General features: G+C 37.0%; 1 protein-coding gene across 1 annotated transcript in view; it reads right to left on the bottom strand.

Annotated features, from left to right (window-relative positions):
* The window catches only part of ATE1 (arginyltransferase 1), an 83,517-nt gene that overhangs the window by 45,399 nt on the left and 11,319 nt on the right, over positions 1 to 26,799 (bottom strand). Inside the window, exons 7-10 of the mRNA XM_082486608.1 lie at positions 25,699 to 25,827; positions 13,141 to 13,173; positions 6,553 to 6,734; positions 1,827 to 1,926 (exon numbers count right to left, since the gene is read on the bottom strand). Of these exons, the coding sequence (XP_082342734.1) occupies positions 1,827 to 1,926; positions 6,553 to 6,734; positions 13,141 to 13,173; positions 25,699 to 25,827 (444 nt within the window). The remainder of the gene's footprint in view (positions 1 to 1,826; positions 1,927 to 6,552; positions 6,735 to 13,140; positions 13,174 to 25,698; positions 25,828 to 26,799) is intronic.

The raw sequence follows: 26,799 nt of genomic DNA, 5'->3' as shown, positions 1-26,799 counted from the left end.
AGGAGCTTTTGTGAAGCAAAAAAAAATGTAATACTCCCACTACAACTCATTTGATTTCTATTATTTGAGAATGAAAACTAGAGTCATTGTGAGAATCTTATATTCCTGATGCAATCATTTTCAAGTAAAAACACAGGCCCAACAGAAGAGATACCACATCATAATAAATAATACAAATGTATAGTGGCTACTGATGTTAGCTCCCAGTCTTACAGCATTTAATCTTCATATTTTAACAGTTTGCTGGCTACTTTAATACATTGACTCATGTACGAGCTTTGTTTAATTCATGTATGCAAAGGTCACGTATTTATTAACACTTACTACAAGCAGCTGAACCCAAAGTTTCTTAGCAATGATATCTTTCAGAACTGGGATGCTTTTTGCCATTATAGTCAGATTTATTTCTTTTCTTCAGTGCCCTAATAAAGGAAATGCATTCTTTTTACAAGTCTTGAACTATGTAGGTTGTAGAACAGACAAGGGATGTTAAATCGCAGCGTCTCAACCTGAACAAATCATCCCAAACTTTTAAATATTTCCAAAGAGTAGAGCAAGTAATCAGAACCTATGGTCCAAGCACTGATGTGATAGCCTTTAAGATGATTTAGATGTCGGAGGAAGTGTTTTCAAACTCATCCATTTGCTTACCTCAAATTTAATATTCTCTTTGTTTGGCCAGCAGGTGTAGACATAGATGTCAACTCAAGTAGACAAGGGGTGGGGGGGGAAGGATAGACAAACATCTTCTAGCAAAAGGAGTGAGGGATTTTTATTTGTTATTTTCAGAAGACTGAATCATTGTGGTTACCTGTAGTGTAGGCCACCATAAAGCTGAAATGGTTTTTCCTTCACAACCATCACTTCAATGAGCCTCACAGTTTTTGGGCTATTTGAAAACTAGCTGAAAACACTGCAGATTTTTAGCAGACTTTGAGGAAGAAAAAAAGAAAACACTGCACCTCTTACTCTACGTTTCATGAGCTTTTTATCTTTCCACATTATTAGCAGATTCATACACATACATACAGATACATACACATACAACAGAAACATACACATTACACATAACAGGTTATGTATAAATGTTCAGCAAATTTCTATCAATGTTCAGTACTCTGAAATTGTACCATAATATTCAAATAGCAATGATGCTTTTACAAATAAAAGATATCCTGTTCATGACATCTAAGAAACACAGAAGAGACCCTTAGGCACCCAGGTCTAAACTAAGTTGAAGCTAACAGGGTTTACAAAGGTGGTTTGGTGACAGATTGGTTATTCTAAATGTTCTGTGGATTCTCCTCACCCTTTCTTGAAAAATCTGCTACCTGCCTCAAAATTGCTGCTAACCCAGCTTCTCCCTGGTTTGATTGGCAGACCAAGTCTCCTTTCTCTAACAAAAAACAAAGAGGAAAAACCCAAGTACAGCCAAGACCACGAAGGCATGTTATCACTGCCTACAGTCACTAAGCAACAGTTCCACAAATATGCAAACCTAAAAAAGGGAGAATTTTAGTCTATTGGAAGACATACTGTAAACATGAGATAGTCAGGTAACCAAATGACAAACTATTATCTGACAGCTTTGAAAACCTCTCCATGTGAACTGCTTTTAAGCCAAATTGTAATAAATACCACATGCAGCTAAATTTAAAAAAAAAAAGTTCCTAAGCCAAGTTAAATAGTAACCAACGTTCAAATTTAACCATATAAAGTCTACATTAAAAACAAAAATGACAATTACAAAATATTATATTACTATGAACACTGTCAAATGCTTTGAATAATAGTACACTAAGGAAATAAGTAAAAACACACTTTACCTTGTATCTCATTTTGGGGCATGAATGAATATAGAAACCCATATAATAAAAACAGAGATCGGGAGCTTTTTCATGAAGTTGCCTAGTAAAAGCAATTTCCCTGTGAAAGGAAAGAAGAGACTAATTACTTTTGAATACAATTCTTACATTCATTTTACCTCTTCATATTGAAATATTATATAGCTACCTGGCTCTTGACCTATTTAAAGGACTAGACTTCTATCAAATAAAAAAAAGAAGACAAAAAAATCAAAACTGATACTTAAAAAACCGCCAGAGATAATAAACTGAAAATTAATGCTTAAAAAACAAACAAATCACCATAATGCAAAACACCATGTCAGCCTTAAAAATACTTTCATTTTTGTGTTTGATCCTGCCAATTGACTGACTTGAAATTCAAATAAAGTGACTAAGAGCCTCTATTTAACAGGTTTCTTGTTAATATTCATGCACACTGGAATTCTACAGAAATCTGGCCCAGCTATTGTACACAGACTGGCTAATGTGGCTCAGGAAGACAGCAGAGCATTTTTAAAAAGCAAGATTCAAGGATAAGCCTCTTGTTTGTTCTCTTATTTGCATTCTAGCAATTTGCATGTAAAAACATCCATCTTTATGCAACAGAAGGTATTTTTCATCTACCCCATGTTTGTTTGTATGATTTTCTCATTTATTCTGAAAGAGATGTGTAAATGGATTCCAAAATAACTTTGCTTTTTATTTTACTGGCACAAGTATTATTACGAATATTCTGACAGTGTTTGCACCATAATGCTGTTTGGTTTTTGTTTGTTTTTGTTTTTTACAGCATTTGTAACTTTGTAGTTCACATTATTACCAAGTTTGATAAAATCCGGGTGTTGGTTCCTACTTTCAGTGTCGAAGGGATAAGAGCACATGCATATATAGGAAGCATGTACAAATATTGATTTTTTTTTATATATATTAAGTTAGTAATGAAGACATTTAAACATACTGAAAAGCTAACATTCCAGTTGCATGGAGTTTGCCGAGACCATCATGGGTCCATGAGAACTCTGTATCAATATACATACTGTTCCAAGAAGAGAACGTCTAGAAATAAGTTACTCCATATCTGAAAATCCAGGTCAACAGATTCCAGAAGCGAGATTTATGTACTCCCAAAAATCTACAAACATGCACTTCATGTTTATAATCTTTAAGACATGGCATGAAGTTAAACAACCTGTTTTCATGCAGATTATCCTGGATCTAATTAAACAAATACCTTTCTGCAATTCAAAAAGCTGGAACACTACAGGGAAAAAACATTATCTTTGCATTTCAAAATCTTTTAAACACTCTTTCCAATTGGACTAAACTGTCTGATTTAAGAAAACAAAAAGACTCAAAGTGAACAGAAAGTGAAGTAAATAGACCATAGTGTAATGAGGCAAAAATTGGGCTGCAGCAGCCTCACCATGGGCAGCAAAGCTTTGTTCAAGCAAATTAGTGCACATGATACCAAAGCTAGCTGGCTTAGAACTACTGCCAGTGTCTTTGCATGTACTACAGTCTCCAGCGATACACCCTAGGGAAGGACCCTTAAATCAAGTTCTTGCTCTATTTTTCATTTATCTACTCAGCCAACCCAACTCCAGGCCAAGTTTTACTGGGTTTCTTTCTCTTTCCTCTCTCCAGGAGTGTGCGCTGTGATCCAATGCAAGGGAACGCTCCGACTCCATCATTTTAAACAAGGAGCAGCAATCAAGTGTCACTGTAATGCATAACTCACATCTACCTGCATTCATTCTGCCTAAATCCCTACGGAAAAGGGACTACAAACTTGCGATTACCTTTTTGTAAATCTTTCCGCTATGGTACATATCTAAAGAGTTATAATGGCTGTTAGCGTTTGGCAAGAGTAGTCAACTAGTGAGGAGGATATTTCAGTGTTACATAACCCAATTCCAAAAGAATGTCAAGTACTTGTCCTCTTACAAAAGACAGATTACGAATACTATGCTTGTCTAGTATTCATGATTTTAGGTAGTAGGGGGAAGGTTTAACTTTTTCCTGCAAATAAGAATAAGAATCACTCAATATTTCTTGAAGACTTTTTTTTTTGCTTTGGTAAGACTGGTATTTCACAAGTAGCCGCTTCTCCCTTCATTCTTTACTTACATGCCTACATATTTCAAATGATCTTCAAATCCCATCCATTCTACGACTCAGCAGCAAAAATTCTCAAAGTAGCATGAAGTGGAAGTGACAGCACTGCAATGCAGTTTAACCTCCTCGGAGTAAAATTGGCAACAGCTTTGAAGGTATCGGATTCCTTTGCAACTTCCTAAATCCTCCTTAAGTCTCAAGTTTTTTCTCCCTTTTTGAAAGAAGAACAAGGTTGGCTCCCTCTAAGACTGTTGGGAACTCATTTTTATTGCCCTTAAATGCTGCAGAATTTATAAGCTGCTTTTTCACTAGTTGAGCCACACAGGCATGTTGCACTGAAAAAGTTTTAAATTTATTATGTAGAAAATTTAAAATCATTTCAAGAATTCATAAGCATGGATTATGTCAGTCTATTACTACATAAAGTAATGCGGTATGTACAAATACTAAAAAACAACTCGTAGGACTTAGTATTTTAATGTATATGCTCACCTCACATGGGAAAAAAGTAATAATCAGTCTAATTTCAAGTATCTAGCATATGTAATAAAATACTTCTAAAAATCTAGATCACTAATAAACATTTGTTAATTCTGATTAATTTTATAAAATCGCCAGTGCCACTGAACACCTCAGAAAAATGACAATTCCGACTCTTTTAGACATAGATCACTGGAGATGCTACAGCAACAGCTCTGTTAATCCTTATGACAACTTTGAATTTAGCCCTGATTTGCACTGGAATTGGACCAGATGACATCCAGAGGTTCCTTGTGACCTACGCTCTGCTATGATTCTACAGTTTCTCCTTCATAAAGAACCATTCTAGAACAAGGTGGGGAGAGTAAACTGAAAGGTAATGTTATCAGCTCTTACTAAAGGTGACATACTTGGAGAAATTGCACTTTAGGACTTAACTGATCTACGAGCTTACCAGACGTGGGAGGAGGTCCTGCTCTCTCACTCCCTAGCCATTCTCAGCTGCACGTTGTGGCTCCATCACAATGCTTGCACCAACGCTGGTGTTAACAGGTTCACAACTGAGCCGACTCACCTCACTAACCAGGCTGCCAAAGCAAACAGTCTTCCGCTCGGTAAATTGAACAGGCTAGATATATGGTTGCTAGAAGCCCAGCATAGAGCAGAGATGGAGAGGAGGGATTGCAGCACCTCATTTCAGCAGCAATAAACCATTAGACTGATGTCAGCAACTTAGTAGTGAACTCTGGGGCAAAAACCCTTTGACATATGCATTTGAACAACTCATGTAAAGATTATTCAGAAATCACAAAATTCACCACTACAAAGAGAACCCCCCCAAAAAGATAGGGGGGAAAAATTTTTAGGAAATCAAAAGATTCTAATCAAAATCTAAACAAATTATGCGATTAGACTTCTGAGAGATTAAATTGCACATGGTTTATTAGTTATCACAAAAGTATATGAAGTAACTGTGATAAGAAGAGGTTTCCTAAAAATAGTGTTTGTGCTTTACATCTTTCAAAAGTCATGTCATATTTACCCACCCTGGTGGGTAACACTAAAAAATAGGTAAGAAACTCCACCTATAGAGAAGACGCCTCTGAACAGGATGCCTTGGAGAAAGAAGCAAGCTGGACCTCACAATTCTAGCGCTTCTTTCATACCTGAAAGAGTGTAGTGCAAATCCCAACAGGTAAAGACTTCTGCTAGAACTTCTCAGACCTAGAGAAAATGGACATGTCTGGCACGAGGTTCAAACCCAGTTGCTTCATGAGAACCTCACTAGGAACACCACATGTCTGCGACCAGCTTACTTCATGTAAACAGGGAAGGAAAGAAGCTAAGAAAAAAACTGAGATGCACAAATTATTTCCACTCATTTAGGGTTTTTTTTTTTTCCCCTTATAATAAAAATGGAATCATAAAATTGCTTACAGAAGAAAAACAGTAACTTGCAATTTAGCATACAAGTCTTATGCACAGTGAAAAGCATTACTCGCTATTTCTACTGTTTTCCAAGACTAGCTTGATAGTTAATTTAAGGCTTTAAAATTCATAGGATTGCTCCCCCCATCAGGCTTTCTAAAGACAAAGATAATGAGATTAACATATCTGGAAAATGTACTTAGTGCTAGTACAGCAGGAGACTACTAATTCGGAAGACAACAGTTTTTAGGTACTAGATTATTTATTATCTCAATGTGCATAAAACTATAAAAATGATTAATTTCATTTGGTGACTGGGTGAAGAAAAGGGTCAAAGGAAGCATTATTTCTATTCAAACAAAAAAGGGGCCTTTCCTGCTGAAACCAAGCAATACTAAATTATTTTCAGGGGCAATAAAAACTAGGTATTTAATTTCTGAGTGTTTTTTTAATCTTTAAAAGTATTCGGCTAACTAGAAAGATACATCCCTATTCAAGGACGACAATTAAAAAAAATTTTTGAATGCAACCAACCAGAGAGAATTTAAACAAAAAAACCCAAATACTTTGCTAGATATAGTGTTACCAGTATATGTTTAGACTGGAAATAAAAGCTTAAGTTTATGAACAAGTATCAACTCTTACTATTACGTCTAACCAGGTAACAAAAAAGTCCTCTTACCGTAATGCAGAGTAGACTCCCAAAGATAAAAAAGAATAGTCTGGATCGTAGTACAGATAGACGGAGGACACGCAGTAGGGCAGGATATCAATTACACCGACAGCAATTATCTTCCCATCCAGCCAATACTGCTGGTGGAAAGAACCATAGCCACATTCGGGTCCATTAGGTGCGTTCTCTGCCTAAGCAAAAACAAAAGAGGGATGTAACTGTCTGACAGGTAGACTTCCAGTATAAAAACAAATTTTAGAAACCATTTTAACAACAAAGTAAACACTGTGAGAAATTACTCCTGCTATCCATGGAGAAAAAAGGAAAAAAGGAATTTGAGAAACAGGGAAAGCAACGGTAGTTCACTGTGTCATTTGTGACCTTTGCCGTGCTCATGATCGGTAAACTCTATATATCATGCATCCCAACCCCAAATCTGCAAACAGCCTCTGCCATCTAGCATTTATAGTACTGACATGATAAAACAACAAAGTGATTCATCAAGTTATTAATGCATTATTACACGCAAACAAATTCTGCAGATACTCTTTCCTTTGACCTACATACTTTTCAACAAGAGACGAAGCCTAAAGGCAGAAAGGTGAAATGCAGACACTTGACCGTGGTGGTGCTTCCCAAAGCTGGCTGGGACCGCCCAGTTCCTCCAACACCTTCTGCCACAGCAAGGACACTGCTGTTTCTCTCCCCCGTGCCCCCAAGTACTGGAAGCACTTTGGCCACAGAAATTCAGTTTCTCCGAGCGGCCATTAAAGTTGCTTGAGAAGAATATTTTATAAAGAGAACTGAACAGCTTACTCTTCATGTGAGGTTCACTCTTTATCAGGTTTACTCTTTATGACCAACAAAACACCTTTTATCTAAGAACCTGAAACTCTGCGTTGCAACAAAATCTGTGGCACTTCTTTGTCCGCCCACATCAGAGTATCTTCTGCAAAAACACTAAGGAACTCGCTATTCTTGTGCACTGCGGTTTTGGATGTGCAGTGAAGTATGTCTCCAGACACAGTAAAGCACCTAGAGCCAGGAACTGATGCTTCAAATTAAGAAGAAAATGATCTCCTAATTTAAACTGTATTACACAACCAACTTTGGCATGCCATTTTCTCCCACGTCAAGTTGACTTTAATCCTGAATTCCACTGTGCTCAACTTAATTATCCATCTAGTCATGTTTTTCACTGCATTGCCAGATCTTCAGAAAGCTGCTTCTCACTCAATAAATCTGACAATATTGCCTACTATTACCAACTGTTTTGCATTACAACAACAGAAGGTGGGTTTAATCAAGTATTTTGATACAGTAGCGCAGACTGAAGAGATGATGGGCAGTAGAAGTTATTCTAATTGGTACCACATGTGTCAAAAGAAAGCAATCACGTGAACAAAAACCATTTCAACTGACTTACCCAACCAGTAAGTCCCAAAATAAAGGCTATATATTAAAACGTTTGCATTTTCATACGGTTATATAGCACAAAACTAGTTATGGAGCTACAGATACCGTAAAAGTGAAATGATCAAACATTTGAGAGCTCAATCTGCAGTATACGAGGGTATTAGACCCGGATACCAGCATATTTAACTGGGTTTCTTCTCATTCAGGTAAAGCTGCCTTATTCAACAGTTATGGTTTGATACAATATCCTCAACTTTTCAGCAGAGCCAAATGAAATCACATGGTCAGTAATAAAACATTTAAGATGGGATACAGTCAAGTAAGAGATTTTCTCTAAGGATTTCTCAGCACAGGTTGAGGTCTCCTCTCAGCTACCAAGGTGCAGAAAAAATGAAAGCAAGCCACGGGGAAATGCGAGAGATTTGCTTAAGTTTCAGTTAAAAAAGATTTTCTTTCTTTGTCAAAAACTCATCATATAGGATTTAATGAATGTTAACCAAATACTCTGTCTGTGTGACCCCAAACCTCCAAATGGCATTGCATGGGTTCAGTCACCAGACCTCTGAAAACTGAAGTATTAGCATCAATTAAGAACTTCTAGTAAAGTATAAACTACAGTTATTTCTCTAATGCAATTACAACGAAATATTATGAGTATAAAAGAAGCTATGTTCTGTAACAAACATAATAAGCACAGCACTGATTTCAGGCAAAATGTTCAAGGATCTCCATTACATTAAGCAAATAACAATTTTAAAAAGAGTAACATTTCCCTCCTCCTTGAAAAGTTTTCATACAATGTAATCCTTTGTAATGCTTGTAAGTATGTTTTCTCCAATGTCTCAATGAACACTTGGCTCCTTTAACTTTATTTCTCATGCACCATCAAGGTAATTTGATGTGAAACAGGTCTATAATACGAAACGTTTTCCTGAAGCAGGTTATACCATTTCACACTACTGCCATGTCCACCTGGGACCGTGTTTGTCAAAGGTGATGTAAAATATACCAGGGACATCAGGTGAGCAAGCCGCCCCCAGGGAGGGCTTACCTTATCTACCCAAAATAATACCCACTAGCCCTGGAATCAGTATAGAGGTACCAACCTATTTAAAATTAATAACTTCTACTCAAACTTCAATACAATGAATTATTGTAATCTGATGCTATTGAAACAATCAAAAAAAAAGAACTAAATCAAGGACAAAGATTAAAACAAATAATTTTCTCGCAGGTGTTTAGACTATATTGCGAAGAAAAATACAATATATTCCACTGCATGTTAATTCTACCTGTCTTCATATTCTCCTAGCTAATGAGTCCGAAAACAAATTTGATTGCTTATATTTTATAACACATTATTAAAACTTAAATATTTAATAGCAGCTGGTATTACATATTGCCCCAATTAGTACACCTCAAATGTAGTAACTGCTCAATGACGGTGAGAGTACTCAATTTTCTTCAAAGCACATTGGTCTTTCTCTTTACTTTTAAGAGATGTTTTACTACTTCTTTATTATTATTATTATTATTATTATTGTGGAAATTGCACTTGTTAACCCGCATGCCAAACCAGTGTGCAACTGCAAAAGGCACTGCATACTCACCGACCAAAAATGGGTCCTGACCATACTAACTCCATGATTATTTTTCTCTGGAAGGTTTCATGAAATTTCCTATTCTGAACTTTTCCATTTTACCCTCTGCTGTGGATGGAGGGAGGAGGACAATATGAAATCCATGCTACCCCTTACACAAAGGAAGAAAAAAAAAAAAAAAAAAAAGGCCAGGAAACCCTTGACTTCTACACTCCAGTGGAAATTATTTGCCAAAGAAGTGATTAATTCCAGCAGTTCCTTTCCCAAAGGCACACACACACACAATCTACCATATGGTAGATTTCTATCTCTTGGTTAGCAACATATTTCCTTCTCACTACTACGTCCTCCTTTCATTAGGGATTAGTGGAGGTGCTGTGAAAGCAGCCTACAAATATAGGCTGTGTCAGCAGAGAGGTAGCACTGCATGTTTTCATTTAAAAAAGCCAGCAATGCACCCTTGCAGCAAAAAAGGTCAACAGCATCCTGGGCTGCACCAGGCAGAGTGCTGCCAGTGGGTCAAGGGAGGTGAGCTTTCCTCTCTGCTCAGCACCAGTGAGGCTGCACCAGCAGTGCTGGGTCCAGTGCTGGGCTCTTCAGTACAAGACATATAAGGACTTACTGGGGGAAGTCCATAAGGACCATAAGAACAATGAAGGAGCTGAGCATCTGAGGTGTAAGGAGAACTTGAGAAAGCTGGGACTCTTCAGCCTCGAGAACAGACAATGCGCAGGGAGGTTTTATCAGTACATAGAAATACCTGACGGGAGGGAATGAAGATAAGGGAGCCGGATTCTTCTCAGTAGTTACCACTGTCAGGACAAGAGGTAACAAGTGCAAATTACAACACACGAAATTCAATCTGAACAGAAGGAGATGGGTTTTAACTGAGGAAGTGGTCAAAAAATGGCCGAGGCTGGCCAGAGAACCTGTAGAGTCTCCATCCTTGGTGACAGTCAAAACCCATGGTCCTACACAGACCTGCTCTAGCCAACCCTGCTTGAGCAGGGGGGTTGGACTAGCTGAGCTCAAGAGGTCCCTTCCAACCTGAACAATTCTGTGATTCCATATCAAATCAAAGTAAATCAACTCACTGCATCAAAATGTAAGACCCTGTCTACAGAGCTAACTTCTGTACCTTATTGGAGAATTATAGGATTTAAGCAATACTACCAACTATTTAATCAGGACAGTGATAGTAAGGTTAAAATCCTAACACGATTAGTGAAGCTGTGAAGGTACAAGGGACTTCAACAGCAAGACAAGCAAGGGTATCACCATGTAGATAGACATCATGGCGATGTCTACAGCACCGTAAGAAAAAAAAAAACAAACGCAGTTTGCCAAGATCTCTAAATGAAGTAAGTTTTGATTTAGTCCTGAGCAGTGCATCAGATATGACTGAAGATGACAGAAGGTGATCCTGGCACTTACAGAACCGTAACTGTATCATTTGTTATTACATCTCCTAAAAATTAACATATATCAATAAAATAAAGTGGAGCAGAAGCTAATGTGCTTTTCAAAGACCAAAGATCTAGATTCACAAACGCCTTTCAGTTCTTTAGGATTCAAAAGCACCTCAATACAGACAAAAGCAAACAAAGTGAGAACAAATGATCGTTTACATAACGGAAAGCAGCCCACTTTCCATCATGATGGATCTATTCTGTTCTCCATGCTGGTATGAGAATCACTGAAGACTGAACAATGTTGCAGCAAACTGAGCTAATAATTTAAAAGTATTCAGGACAGTTAAACAAGAGTGAGTATAAACAACTACAGAAAGGTCCCATAATACCAAGTGATAAAAAAGGCAGAGGAAATATCAAATGTTCATAAACGCATGGGAAAAAAATATTGCTATATACATACCTAAAATAATGGGTATAAACTGGCAATTAACTAAAAAAGATGCTTTTGAGAGCAGTTTTATGAAATCATTGATTTAATGCTTAGCCTCAGTCAAAATGGAAAAAGACTAAACAGCAATTAGAGAAGGATTTGAAAACAAAACAAATCAAAAAAATCATCATTTGAATGCGTAATGCCATGGTGCATCTGAGTGCTGAGGCTCATTCCAACTGTTGTATCAAGATGACACGGAATAACACAGGAAGGACAAACACAGAGATGACTATTAATGTTGCCGATACAACTCCCCTAACTCTCTGAGCACCAAAACCTGGGAATCCACCCTGAGCAGTTCAGATTTCACTTGTGCCCTTCTTCTGTAAGCACTCTCACTTTGGCAGCAACACGGTACCAGGTTAAGACTCCTCCATGCAGTTCTCCTACAGTGAACCATGATAACTGTACCTCTCCAAACGAGGTAGTATTTGCACATGTGAAGTGATAAAACGGCAAATGCTTAAATGTAGCTTGTAAGACAAAAAGATGAATAAAAAACCCCAGACGGTTCTCTCTACATTATCCTGTTTATTGCTAGAAAATTGCCTAGTTTTCTGCTACTACAGACTGTATCACTTTTTAAACTATTCATTTTTTGTGCCAAAGCCCATAGCCAAAACTGAAACTAAACAGAATAATAAAATGAGGAAATGAAAAAGACAGGAAGAGTTTGAGTGTTCATACTATTTGCAGCTAATAACAACATTAAAAATTCAAAAAATTACAAATTGAAATCATGTAAGGTTTAAATTTGATTTTAAATTATTTTTCTTCAAAAGAGTAAACAGACTACATAGTACCAGATTTGCTTGTGGCAACTGTTGCAGAATAAAGAATTTCAAGAATCCTTTGGCCTCTTATATACAACCCCTTTTATTTAACTTCATCTAATTGAAGACATCTGTAGTGGTGCCACACAAAATTTAATTCAAGCTTCGAAATGTCAATAAAAAGTGTCTATAAGAAACAATACTGGTATAAACCTGGCAGGGAAGTGTGCATCAACATCTACGTAGCCATACAAAATTAAGAATATAACGGCAGTCTGCTGCCTGAGTTGACGAGGTGATAAAAGCCCTTTTCCTATAAAGTCTAATGAGCTCTATTACTCTTCAGCTTTCAGGAATGTAAAGGCCAGTGGACTCAGCAGAGAAAAGCAACAAACTCTCCACATATGGATTCATTCAAACTGCGACATATCAAATTACCAGCGTAATTACTATAACCTGACAATTTCATTACAGTCACACGGTACTTAACTCTTTAAGACTAACAAGAAAGACAGTGTAAGAAATCCTCAGTAGTTCGCTTACTTGAAATGAACCAACAGCATCTCTCCTAAACTTTCAACTCAGATTGTAGTCAAATACCAGTTCAGTAAGTTATTTAGTAACACATTTTTTTCTTTCATCAAAATAAACCAAGAGCAGAAAAGACACAGCACTTTTTGCTGCTGTTTCTTAATGCAGTGATATGAAATCCAGTGGTAGCTTATTATGCAAAGGAGTCCTCAGGCTCCTTTGAAAACATAGTGCTGTCTTCCTTACCAGTTGGTGATGATACAAATATTGTGACACCCATCTATACCACTTATACCATAATGGTTTGCTGTCTACAGTGAGTGAAGAGGAAAGAATACATTCATTTCAAAGCTAGAACAAATACATACCTCCAGAGGAGAGTCACAGAGGAATCGTGTGAACTGCACCGATGTAGATTCATCAGAAATATGTGCCCAAGAAGACAGTCCAAATATGCAAAGTAGAAAAACAAGGAAAATATTAGCAATACTTCAGGATATGTTAAGTGTCTGACAAATACACTCTTTCAAAACCATATATTTGAAAAACACCATCAGATTTTAAGAGTTAAAACCAAATTTCCATAAACCATCTCCCACTTCTTATTTTGTTTAGAAGTACAAATAGATATAATCATTAACCATCCAAAGTACTTCCTTTCTATAAAACAGAAGATTTTTTTAAAATGTGATGTGAGAGAATTACCACCTTGTAATATAGGTCTGTTTCTGGTGTCTTTAATTCTAAGTTACACATTACCCTTCCCTGTGACTGCCTGCAACAGGGCATCTTTTCCCACCATTCCATTGATACCTGCCCCATCACTAAAGCAAGAGGGTTAGGGCCCTCATCTCTCTTAATATACATTGATTATTTGCATGCAAAATCATAAGCAAGCCTGGTGTAGGTCTAAGAAAAGGAAGAAGAAAAAAAGAAAAATCAACTTCCTGAAAGTGCAAGCATTTTCAAAACACAATTCTTTTGATAAGACAAAGGGGAACGGCTTCAAACTGAAAGAGGGGAGATCTAGATTAGATAGTAGAAAGAAATTTTTCACTCTGAGGGTGGTGAGACACGGGCCCAGGTTGCCCAGAGAAGCTGTGGCTGCCCCATCCCTGGAGGTGTTCAAGGCCAGGTTGGACGGGGCTTGGAGCAATCTGGGCTGGGGGGAGGTAGCCCTGCCCAGGGCAGGGGGGTGGAACTGGGTGATCTTTAAGGTCCCTTCCAACCCAAACCATTCTATGATTCTATGATTTACTCAATACAAAATTATATGCTGCAGATAATCAATCAAAAAGGCAAGGTTTTAATGATCTGGAGCTTGTTCAAGATTCTAAGAGTAATAAATTACAATAGTTATTAATTTACCATCATTTACTTAATTGATACAAATACTTCTTTATTGGTGGACTCCACGTTAAACATGTTACAAAGTTCTAGTATGTATTTAAGCCCAAAACATTCTTTCGTTAAAAACCTAGTATGTGTTACACAGTTTAATTCCCCCCTCTTGGAATGCTGGATGATTTAATAAGTCAGCAGTTTGCTAAATGGAAATAGAGACTTTTAACTAAAAGTTTTATTAAAATAATATATAGAGACACCTACAAAAACCTGACTGTTGTGAAGATTTTGTAGTCAAGAATTCTATGAACTTCTGAGACTAATTAAAGAAGATTAGTGTATTTAAAGGCAAATACAAAAAATGGGGTGACTACTCAGTCATCCCATTTTTCCCAGGGAAGGGGAGGAGAGGAAGGCAGGCAACAATAAAAAGTGCCAATATTATATGTTGCTGACTTGGGACAGAGTTCCATATACATCCCGAGTAATTAAAACTGTCTCTCTACTTCGGAAGGTGCTACAAAGCAGATTTTAGAAATAAAACCACAGCCTCTGGTAGATATATATATCGATCTCCAAACATTAACTGGAACATTCTCATTGTAGCTCAAAGCAAACACAACCTTAACTTTCCCTAAGACTGTGTCTCTAAGAAAGTGCATGTGTTGACGCTAAAAGAATCAAGACTTCACAGAAGTCATATTTCAGACTTTTCCCCCTCAAACACATAGCAGTATCTGATCTATGGATGAATGGTAAACCTTTGGACACAGACTTTACAGAAGAACACTGAATTTCTATAAGGTGCTGGTGAAGACAGGGGATTGCACATTTCCTATAATTAACCGCTTCCGATCTAGTCACCATCTTTCTAAATTACTCTGAGTTTGGAAAAATGAATGACTGCGATATCTGAATTAAATTCTAGAATTGTTACTGATTTGGTGGATAGGGAGAGAGAACAAGAGAGAAAAAAAAAACAGATAAAGAGGAAAAAAAAGTAATTCAAATTTTGAATTGTTGAGTTATGTTCCCATAAAAAAAAAAAATAAGAACAGAGTTACAAATTCCTACAGTGCGAGCACATCAGTCCTTACAGCCAGTCATTTCAGAACGTGCAGGCTTCAGAAAAAATAAACCATGTGTTATTAATTTTCCTGTCAGAAGACCCCCAATAGTTCTTAATCTGTAACTTTAGCTTTATAGTGCAAGTTAAACCCTATGGGTGAGAAAAGTGAGCCAATGACACTTTTCAAATAGTTTTATCCATTCTCCAGGCCCTGCTGTACAATGCCTTGGCTTTGGGGGTGGGGGAGGACTTTTTAAGTGTGCTTAAGCATAACTTCTGCTTGCTAGAGACTATATACTTTTGCAACTATCTAACTATACTGATGCCTAGAAAAAAAATCTTGAATTTGTATCACAATCTTATGGGGGAAAAAAAAAAAATTGCGAGTCTTGTTACATATTATTTCCCCTGTTGATACTTGCTAAAGTTCTCAGGTTAGACAATTTTCTAAATAACTCCTAAAAGTCCTTCAGAAGAACTGTGAATCTTATCTAGAAGTCAATTAAAAAACATTTACCCAAAAACCCAACAATTTTTTGTTGTGGGCTTGTTTTTTTTTTAAGGAAGAATTTAATTGACACATAGAGCTGGAGAATTTAATAAATATTTTAGATCCACTGACCTTTGCTGTTATATTCTCAACCCCTACTCTCCCCTCCCACCCCCAAATCCACACCTCTTCCACCATAACCTATCTAGTCTACGTTTATTTAAACTGAAGTAAACATAGAATTCAGTTTCTAAACTAACAAAACTCATTTTAATACTGCAAGATTATTATGAACACAATTCAAAAACTATTCAACAAACCATGAAAGAAATAGTGTTGTATGAAAACTAAATCAATCTGTCACAGAAGCACAATTAAAATTCCTTTCACAAAGTCATGCTTTTCTAATTTTAATTTCAAATTGAATTATATAAACTTTAGTGTTTCAAAAACTATGTAATATATGAATGAAATCCACAACATTCTTACTTTCATGCAAACTAATTACAATTGCCAGAAAGAACCAACAGAACAACAGGAAATAAGTTCAAACATAATTAATAAAACTAAGGGAGGAATGCATCACTAAGAATTAAATCAAAGGGAAAAAAAGGCAGAAAAAAATAAAAGGAAGTTTTGGTTCAACTCGGGAGTTACTTGCTCAAGTAAAAGCACATGTACGGCTTTAAAAAGCTGTAATAAAACTAGAGTGTTAACACCTGCTTCCTTTTACAGGTGGGGGAAGATATTCAGATGCTTTGGATGCTAAACCAGGACGGGTTTCACCCAGTAGCTCAGGAACTTTCTGAAAGTTACTGGGCCACTGATGTCACACAAAGACATCACAGCCCTCTAGGAACAAACAGCTTTGAGCTCTCATCATCCATAACTGTAAAATTATCTGAGATCTTCAGTGTGAAGACATCGCAACAAGGTGTTCATTTATAATTTTCCCTTTGATGGTATTAGAGTTTGCTCATATTTGCAATTCACTGTCAAGGAAAATTGAGTATTTGCCCTCTTCCTTTGCATAAAGGAGGGGTGAGGAACGGATATGGCATTTGGGCCTTTTATTTTTTTTCCAAATCCAATCTCTGAATGGGATTAAAATAAACCAAGGGTGTTACCTGGGTTTTTTGTTTTGTTTTTCCATAAAGGTGCCAGGCTCATAATAAAATAAAAAATAATCTTATGAGTCCTACAGAATCACAGAATGGTTTAGGTTGGAAGGGACCTTGAAGATCATCTAGTTCCAAACCCCTGCCATGAGCAGGGATCCCCCTGTTTCCATACAGAAGACAAGTCATACAACTCACAGTTCCAGGGTATCACCTTCACGCTTATCAAGCGAGTTTATTCTCTCTTGCCTCCCGTTTCCCAAACAAACATAACAAACACATCCTCATCTTGGAAAATAAAAGCGGTCAAACGAATCTTAGCATACCCACTTACAGAAACTAGCCACAAAAAGCTGGCATTCTTTCTAGAGGGCTCCTGGCATCTTCCCAATATATTTTATAAAGAGTTTCTCCTCCTCAAGCAGGGCAATCTTTAGGTATTTTAGATACACAGGGACACGAAGAACCAGAATTGGGTTTTCCTTGTCTAGAAGCTCCTTTCCAGGTTGAACTCTTTTCCTGTTTTATCCAGCTCCTTTTGGCTTCACGCAAACCCTGCATGCGTGTGCAGGGCATTCTGCCACCATCAAAGAAAGGAGCGATGTCCCCTTTTGAGCTTTACTACTTTCAACACATTGGCACTTCCTACAGGTTCAGAGTCAAGAGGCTTTTGCTCTCAAACATTAACTCTTCCCTGCTTCTAAGACAGTTCACTTTTTCAAGAACTTGGTATGTAGTCATCAGCACACTTTGTCCTAAGAAGTGTGTTAGGATTTATTTTGTGCATTGGGCTGCCATATTTTAATTGGAATAATCTTCGCTAGCCAAAACAGACTAGAATCAATATTAACCATAAAGTTGTGGAGTGAAAAAAGTTAAAAATAAACAAAAAAAAAGGAAGTCATACTTTCAGTAAGGCTAAAAGAAGCTGTTAAAATATTCATTAAAAACAAAACAAAACAATAAGAAGAAACAGGAAAACAGACTGAAATTAAGCTGGAAAATGAATAAAATTCTGTAACTTTCTGGTTAAAAAATTGGGAAAATGGGACAAAATGTAGCATGTTTACAAGGAAAGAATGTGCCAAGCTATCCTGCTATCCTTGAAGCGGGCAACATTCTAGAGCTAAGCTGAGGAATCAAAGACTTATTCTGGCATTGGCTCTATTTAGCCTTTTCAACAGTGACTTACAAAAATATATGAATAACAAAATACAGTTTCAGAGAGATCCACAGTCCTGAAGGTGAAGAGCGAGCCTTCAAAACATAGTACATAAGGAAAAGAGGATATTTAAAGTTTAAATGCATGTCCCAAATGTAGTTTTCAGTACAAGAATTGGAGTAATGAAATAGAAATAATTGCTGAGAGAACAGAATGTACATTTCAGAATTACAATTTCAGTTCTCTTATGGACTCACAAAAGTCACTGTGGCTTTGTCTGCTCAGAAGAAACTTACTCTCAAAATAATGGAGATTTGTCAGTCTTACAGTAAAGTTTTTTTTTACTTTTATATGGATTTACATGGAAAACCCAATGTCAAAATGAGGAAGAACAATGTAAATCATGACGCAAAAAGAATCCGATCTAAAACAATATGACTATGGACAAGTTAATTGTCTGGATGCCTAAACTGTTAGGCTCTTATAGGTATTCCAAGAATAAAAATCCATCAATCCATGGCACTAGTCACGAGGACCACACAAGGAAGCAGAAAGAATCAGACTGATACAGAAATACTCATTCTAAGTCTTTACATTAACAGTGTTAAGAGACCTGAAACGCAAACTCATTGCAGGGAGACATTGTGCCACAGCAGCAGCATCCCCACCACAAAGAGCCAATCGTCAGATTAGCGCTGCCATCAACCGAAATGATAAAAGAACTAATCCAAGAGCATTATAAAAACGTACGGCTGCCAAGGCAAGCTACAGAAGGTTAAAAATAACCACATAGGCTATTGATTTTTTTAAGCATTCTCTCACTAGAAAATAAAGACAGAGGAAAGAAACTAGGTTAGAGACTGCTGATACCAGCTCTCAGATTGATCAGAACGTGCTCCTTGGCATTTCTCAGAGTACTCACTCAAGTTTTCTATGTTAGTTCAAGTGTATTTCTGGGAGGCAATTAAAAAAAAACTGGGAAAGAAGAAAAAACACTATACCTATTTCAGTAATTTTTTGCACCTTTTCAAACAGTGTATCTTTTGTGTGTTGGGAAATTCTTTTCTTCCAAGACAAATATTTATTTAAGCACAAAGCAAAGAGAGTGTCCAGCTAGCTTTGCGGAGGGAATGGAGACACACGCTATTTTTCTACAAGTTTGTCATTATAAAACACTCATGAAAAGTTAAATAAAACATTTACTTCAGAGGGTGTAAACAGCAATAAACTGTTCACTCTTGGTCTTTCTGGAAACTACTGTAGAATTTTTATGATCTTTTATGGAAATGTTTTCTAACTTGTGTAGCTGCCACATAGCTTGTTTCAGTTACACTTCAGCCGTGGTTCTTAAAGACAAAGACTACTGTAAAAAGACTTAAAGCCTAAAAATCATATTAATGCACCAGGTGTATTGTATCAGTGCTTAAATCCACCCAGATCAATCATTAAGTTCACTAGCGAAGAGGCAGGAAGAAAAAAATGCTTAATTTCAAATTTTTACATGACAATATGTAAACCCCAGTTTGGAATGATAGGCACTAATTTTTTTTTTCTAGCACAAGACCTGAATACAGCTAAAGAACTAAACTAGCTGAGAGCTTTTAGAGATATGTGTCTGTGAGTCTATAAAATATGCTGACAGCTTCTATAATTGACCTCAAGAACCCCTTTAAAAAAAGGCAACATTGGGTCAGAAATGCAATGCCTCTGGTGAGACGACACTTCATTAAGAAGAACTGCTAGAGATATCCCCTATTCTTTCCAAATTAGCCATTGATTACATCAGTGGGATCAAAACATTTCCTTCTTGGGATGAAAGGGCCAAGAAGAAACATTTTCACTGTATTAATTTCATTTAAAATCTTTGCCTCCAGAGCTACACAGTTCCACATCTGTATCTATCATTCAAATACCACGAAATAAATTTTGTCATTCGATATAAAACACAAAAGGCATGCAGGTGGCAAAATGTTCTGAAACATTCACACATATATTTCCACATACTTTGCATCCTGAAGCTGGGGTAGAGTTGGATCATAGCATCTTCCAGGTGATTTGTATTCTGCAAAGTCCTCTTTGCATTTCTTACACAGAAACACAGGTATTTTTGCTGTTGAGTAAGAGTTAAAACCTTTCAAATATGGATTGCTCTTAGCAAAGCAGGAGACAAGCCAGATCTATTACTAAGCTTCCTTAAATCCAATGTTCTCATCTGAGGAGCCAGCGTATGGCCTCAGACCTAGTTACTGTTTCTATCTTGCTTCCTTCTATCGTGTTCCTACCTTGTTTTCTGATTTTTGTACTGTAATTCTACAAAGCTGAAGCATAAAGTACTACCTGGGCACTCTCATATTCCTGTGTTTCTTGAAGCAAAACGAAAATAACAGACCACAGAATGTCTGTAGAGAAAGCCACCTCCACTAGCGCTGTCTGGATCCAGCACTTGATTCAATGATCTGTCAAAGTTTTTCTGCCTCTTGGCATTATACAAGACATAAAAAGTTAACCCTTCTGTCTTATTCTCTGATCATTATTCTATACATTAATGTACACGTTTTCTCCCAGAAATATAACCCAATGCTATTAAAAGTTACTCAGTTTCAAAAGAAAAAAAAATACAGGCTCAGGCTTCTAACCCATATTTGTCAATTTCTCTGTGCATTAATTATTATGAAAAAGCTATGTTATGATTCATTGTATTTCTTATGACAAATGAGGAAAAATAACGCAGGCAAACTGCCATTCACACAATTTGTTTGCATAATTATGATACTCTTGATCTGCTGATCAGGTTTGTAATTTGTGTTCCAACTGACCTTTCACTGGTAATACAGGGAAACAAGGCTTGCTCAACGGAAGGATGCTCAGCCTCAGCCTACCATCTCCTCTCTGTTCACTACAGAAGTCTCCCTTTTTCAGTTTTTCCAGGCTTTCATGATTCATTTTTTTCATTATAGCTTGACTCATTTCACAAAATAAATATAACCACCATCCAAGCAGAAAAAACCTCAAACAAATGACTTGTAGACATGTAAATAAATCCTTGCAATCAATTACATTAGTGGCTTTTTGTATGTTATAGACACAGATCCACATACTAAACAGGATTATAGTTTTCCACCACTTTAGCAATAAATAAACAAACAAAATATTGGGAACAGTACAGGGGAATACTGTCTGGGACCTGAAATAAAGGTCCATATACAGTACTTCCATAAAGGGCCAGAAAAAAATCATAGAATGGTTTAGGTTGGAAAGGACCTTGAAGGTCACCAAATTCCAACCCCCCTGCCATAGGCAGGGACACCTCCCACTAGACCAGGTTGCCCAAGGCCACGTCCAGCCTGGCCTTCAACACCTCCAGGGATGGGGCCTCAACAACCTCTCTGGGCAACCTGTGCCAGTGCCTCACCACCCTTCTTCCTAATGTTCAATCTGAACCTGCTCTCTTCCAGTTTAAAGCCATTCCCCCTCGTCCTATCGCTACATGCCCTGGTAAAAAGTCCTTCCCCAGCTCTCCTGTAGGCCCCCTTTAGGTACTGGAAGAAATGCATAGAAAGCAACAAACACTAGAACAGATTCATCCCTTGCACATTTTTCACAGCCTCCAAAAATGAGCAGTTCAGGGACTTGGCTAATTCGAGAGTAGCCTTGGATAAACTTCTCCAATAGGCAGCGATACACCTATTTTCCATGATCGTATCTTACCTCATTCAGAAGCTATTTATATTTTCCCACTTGAAAATCTGTTGAGGTTCCCCCCAATTTTTCTGATTTTTTCCAACAACTCTTTTTAAGATAAGAGTACACATATTACTAAAGAAGCAGATGACTACGTATTTACATAGCGGTTTTATGTTCCCACAGAGAAAAAACTGAAAAATCAGTTCTTCCAGAGCACTATTTAAGATCAAGCATTATGAAGCAACCTTTAATTAGAAAATCATTTGCTATATTTTTTCCTCACGACACCAATTCAATTCAATAAAACCATGCTGACATAAGTACTCTTAGGTGCCAACAACTTTGTGTAACATCAGTACTTGACTGCACTCAGAAGCAGAGAGACCACCAGGTCAGTTTTGAAGCTGAATCCTGTAGCAACTGACCAGAGTTTTAAAGGGGGTTGAGAAGATTTCCAAAGGAAGTTCAATTTATACCAGACAAACTAAGAGAAAAAGGGATAATTGACAGTTAAAAAGCCTACGCAAAAAATAGTTGTAGCTTTTACATCAAGATAAAAACACATTTGAAAATTTTTCACTTGAAGCTAAATTGGTTTTAATTCCAGGAACAACATGATACTCAAAACCGTTCCTAGAATATTAACTTAGTTAGCAGATAGCAAATATAATTCTACCTTAACTCTGCTCACTGATGAGAGCGGCACTGAAGTTTGTGATGATGCTTCCATAGAAAGGGCAAGTTTCACCACTGCCTTTGGGTGATGGGTAACACCAACTCTGGGACTGGGAAAAAGTTTATTTCACTATGAAATTCTACCTCGCTTTTTATTAGAACAAACAGAAGCCAATACCTCAATCAGGAAATCAGTACCACATCACCAAAACGCATTGCAGGACTCCCCCCAGCAAAATCTCAAACTACATTCCTTTTAATGCTACCACAGCCTCCATCAGAGATGCAGGAGGAGAGGAGAAAGTAAGGAGCAAAAGGCAAAATTCAAAAAGACCCACTGTCTTGAAGGGCACTGAAACACCAGTTACCACTGGTTTCAAAGTGGCACTGATCAGAGAGTACCCAGAAGTAATCTTTGGTGTCGAGTATTCAATGGATTTCATCTCCTAGAAATTACCTAGTCCCCCTTCTCACAGAAAATCTTAACAAAAAGATGTATAGACATTGCATAGGTGCAAAAAGAGGGCTTGCTTTCACACTCAGTGAGCAATAATTGGCTTCACGGTACACATGCCTTTTGTTAATATTGTGAACTGTTTTATAACTTTCCATGTTAGTGTTATTTTCAAATAATCACCAAAATTCTAAATTGATTCCTAAAATTGCCTTTTAATGTAATAAGGTTAATATTAAACTAGTCTAGCAGCTAATATAGGCAGACATTATATTGTAATGCCAACAATCTAAGAATATATTCCAAAAAGTAGTTGCTAACATGTCCCATAACAATTTTTGTTGGATTCTGAATTTAAATATAGGCAGGTTTCTGAATATGAAGTGTTCAGCCAAATATAAAATTAAATACTTTTCCTCAACTAGAAACCTTCCAAATACAAAAGTGTGCAGGACTCTCCCTGAAAAGGAGGTTCATCCACCATGCACAGATTAGTTTGCACAGATTAAGAGCTAAATTTGATTTTTAGATGCAAAAAACGTCCTCGATGTTTGACAGTTTAAAGCCCAAAGCGGACTTGTTACTACCCTGATAAAAGCCCTTTGTATAGGACAGCATTTCATTCTATCTTTACTTAAAAAACAGCTTGGCTACGTAATGTCTGTATGATATACTAAAAAGCCTGAAAAAGAGGAAGAAGAAAAAGTTTGAGGTCTTTCAAATAGCATTTTCCACCCTTCCTCTCAATACCTTGGATCAGTTTTACCCTACTTGATAACTTTTGTTTTTAAAAAAAAAATGACGCAGATAATTCTCCTCCCACACAGATCCCATGTTTAAAAAAAAAAAAAAGGTTTCTAAACTACATCAAAATACATTTTGTGTAAAGTATTCTTCAGTTTACTTCCTGCAGGGATCAAATACAAAATGCTTATGATTGAAGTGACTGATTATTTTATTTACTGCCTAATAACTGTGAATAGAAAGGCCAGATAGTCACATGAACGCACAACGTAATGTACTAGTGCTAAAGAACAACCTAAATTAAAACCCACCAGCATCAGACTGAGTTTTTGTATCTCCTAGAAGTTTCAGAGAGGTTGTATGTCTCCCCTGGAATATTATACTAAGCCTGCACAAACATGACACCAGAGAAAGAATATAAAGGCAAAGTAGGGAAATACCCATGGCAAGTAACAAGGGAAAAGAGGAGGATAAAAATCCATTAAACTATTAGCACTAAACAGAAATCCATCTCCTTCCTATGCAACAGCAATTCCCATGATAGACTTTACAGCTTAAGGTGGTGGAAACCTGAACTGTCCTTCAAGCATCTTTATAAGCTTTCCTCCCCATGGGTGATTAAGACCATCAAACCCCAGTCCAGCTGTAGCGCTGAGGAACATGGTTTAGTGGTAATTTGGCAGTGCTGGGTTAATGGTTGGACCTGATGATCTTCAAGGTCTCTTCCAACCAAAACGATCTTATGATCCTACACCAAACCATGCACTCTGACCCAGAGAGATTAGATGAACTGAGAGCTAACTGCTATTCAGAACTGAACTGCAAGCAGCCATTGTGATTTTGCCCTTGATTCTTCATGATGTAATGATTGTATTAAAAAAATCCACAATTCTAAGCAAAGAATAAGTAGGTATATGACATCCTTATCACCCTCTCTTTGCAGCAACAAAATTTTCAGTTCAAAAGCAAGGATGGATATATGCTATGTCTAAGCATTGGGGTTGAAATACATGCATCGTAGCAGAGAAATCCAAGTCCCTAATCAGACCAGGTAATGCCTGGCACAAATCTTGCACATAGCTCACTCTTTCTTGGCATGTTTCCAATTTTTACCTTATTACAATTAATCCAATTTATGTCAGTAATTATAAAAAGGGCAGAGACTACTACTTATTGTTGAGTCCTCTTATTTTTCAAAACAGCATGCAGTAAATTTTATGGCTTTCCACAGTAGCATTACACAGATCTCACAGAAAAAGCTCTCCTTACACTCTTTTGAACTAAAGCCAAAAATTATTGTGTGGTTTTATTATTCTACCTGGAAAGCAGCCACAGCTTCCTAGGTATCGCTTCTGCAAGTCCTGCGCTCAAGAACAGAAAAGTCCAACTAGATAGCTGATCGATATTGAAGTCTTACATTTGCAGCACATAGACATGACGGATCTGAGGTAGCAGTTTTATTAATTCTGCCAATGAAAATGTTTTGGCACCTGCCAGAGAAACAGAGAACTGTTGCTTGTTTAGAACACCACCAGTATTTTTTGCTATTTACTTTTTAGTTTAGGTTTAGCAACCTGTAAATACCTGTTTGTATTTTAAAAGCAGGCTTTATTCATATGCAATGTACTTTCACTGAATCTCAGCCAACCAGCTGCTGAGAATATTTTTTCACTACTTCTACTGCAAAGGTGAGTTCTAGTTAAGAAGTATGTTTGGTGATGAAATATTAATAAAACTAAGATTTTTTTAAAACCTTCACCGCTTAAATTAAGCAAGACAACAAAAAATTAAGGAGAAATCTGGAAAAGGTACCAAACAAACTTTAAAGCAGAAGATGCTTTTGTCGTTAAAAAAAAAAAAGGCAGTTCCATACCATTATCCCATTTTCAGCAGAAATCTCAGTCCCAGATCTCTTTACAAATCACATACAAACAGCAGCTCTACTTAACTCATTACTAACATTCGTTTTTTTTTGGTTTTGATGGTGCATCCTCCCTCTCTCTTCAGCTGCTCCCTCTGAGCTGAAGCCTGCAACAGAAGCTTACTAAAAACCACAATGCTTTCCCTCCCAAATGGAAACTCCAGTATTTTAATATTTACAATCATTCTAAGAGACACCATTTCCCATCATTTAGCTGCGCATTAAAAAAAAGTGTTTTCATAAAGGCGCATGCAGTGAACTGTACCTCATTTTCGCCACAGTCAGAAGGTGTATCCTTGTGTATAGCCATCTGATACTTGGCAAATAATGTGGCTGACTGGTTGAAGGATGATTTGAACTGGGGATCCTCAAAGGAGACAGGTACTAACCTCACCTTCAGAGCAAGGAAAATACAAGCATGCTATTTTGAGTGTATATAATCAGATAATATGCTTCTGAAGGCAAGGCTAGTGAAAGATCTCCTCCTATCCACTTCAAAGCCTCTGAAGTCAGTATTCTACTTCAAATATAGTAACAAGCAAACCTCCTACAGGGGGAAGTCTGACAACTAACACTAAACTTAGCCTGACTGTCGATACTTTCATTAAAGAATAAAAATTGTATAACAGTAGAACACTTGAAAGCACCAGTTTATTCAACCTATTTTTAGACCAAGTTATCTAACGAATCAACCACAAATTTTGGTTTCATTGTACAGTCTCAAGGACTTTTGAAATGTAATTTTAAAACATAATTTTTAATGGCACATCACTCACTGCCCCAGTTTAGCAATTACTTATTCTTGCTATATATACTTTTTCTCCCAGCTCCTGAAATTTTTCTTTATAGTATTAGAGAGGTAACACGTCTGACAGTTAACTACTACACACCGCCTGGTCATTACGAGAAGCGGCAAAAATGCGTAATTTAGATGGAGTGCACAGATTACTTCTCAGAGGGCTTAATTTGAAAGTGAAGAGGTTTATAAAACTTCTGCAAACCTTAAACCAACAATTTGTATGTGTGATAAATTCTTCACTCGTGTTGGCCCTGATCATGCCTGTTCCTCCTTACGGAAGCATTTGAACCAAAGCCAATGAGAGCAGTTATCAAGCTAAGTGTCCAGCTGGTTTTATTTCTTATGAGATTTGTATTTATAAAGCCCACAATATCTACCTCCAAACGCCTCATCCTCTCCATCTCTTACCCACTAACATCCCCATTTAACTTCCTTAACTTTTCTGTCTGCAATTAAGATCAAATATTTGTGATTCAAAAAGAATCACAAAGACATATCAAGAGAGTTTGCACTTTCAGGACGCTGACTTTATTTTAACCAGTATTTCCACATGCTCCTGAATATACA

This window comes from Vanellus vanellus (assembly GCF_965231255.1).
Source record: "Vanellus vanellus genome assembly, chromosome: 7".
NCBI classification, from domain to species: Eukaryota; Metazoa; Chordata; class Aves; order Charadriiformes; family Charadriidae; genus Vanellus; species Vanellus vanellus.
Note: the sequence above shows the minus strand (reverse complement) of the source record. Positions and strands in the feature narration are given on the sequence as shown.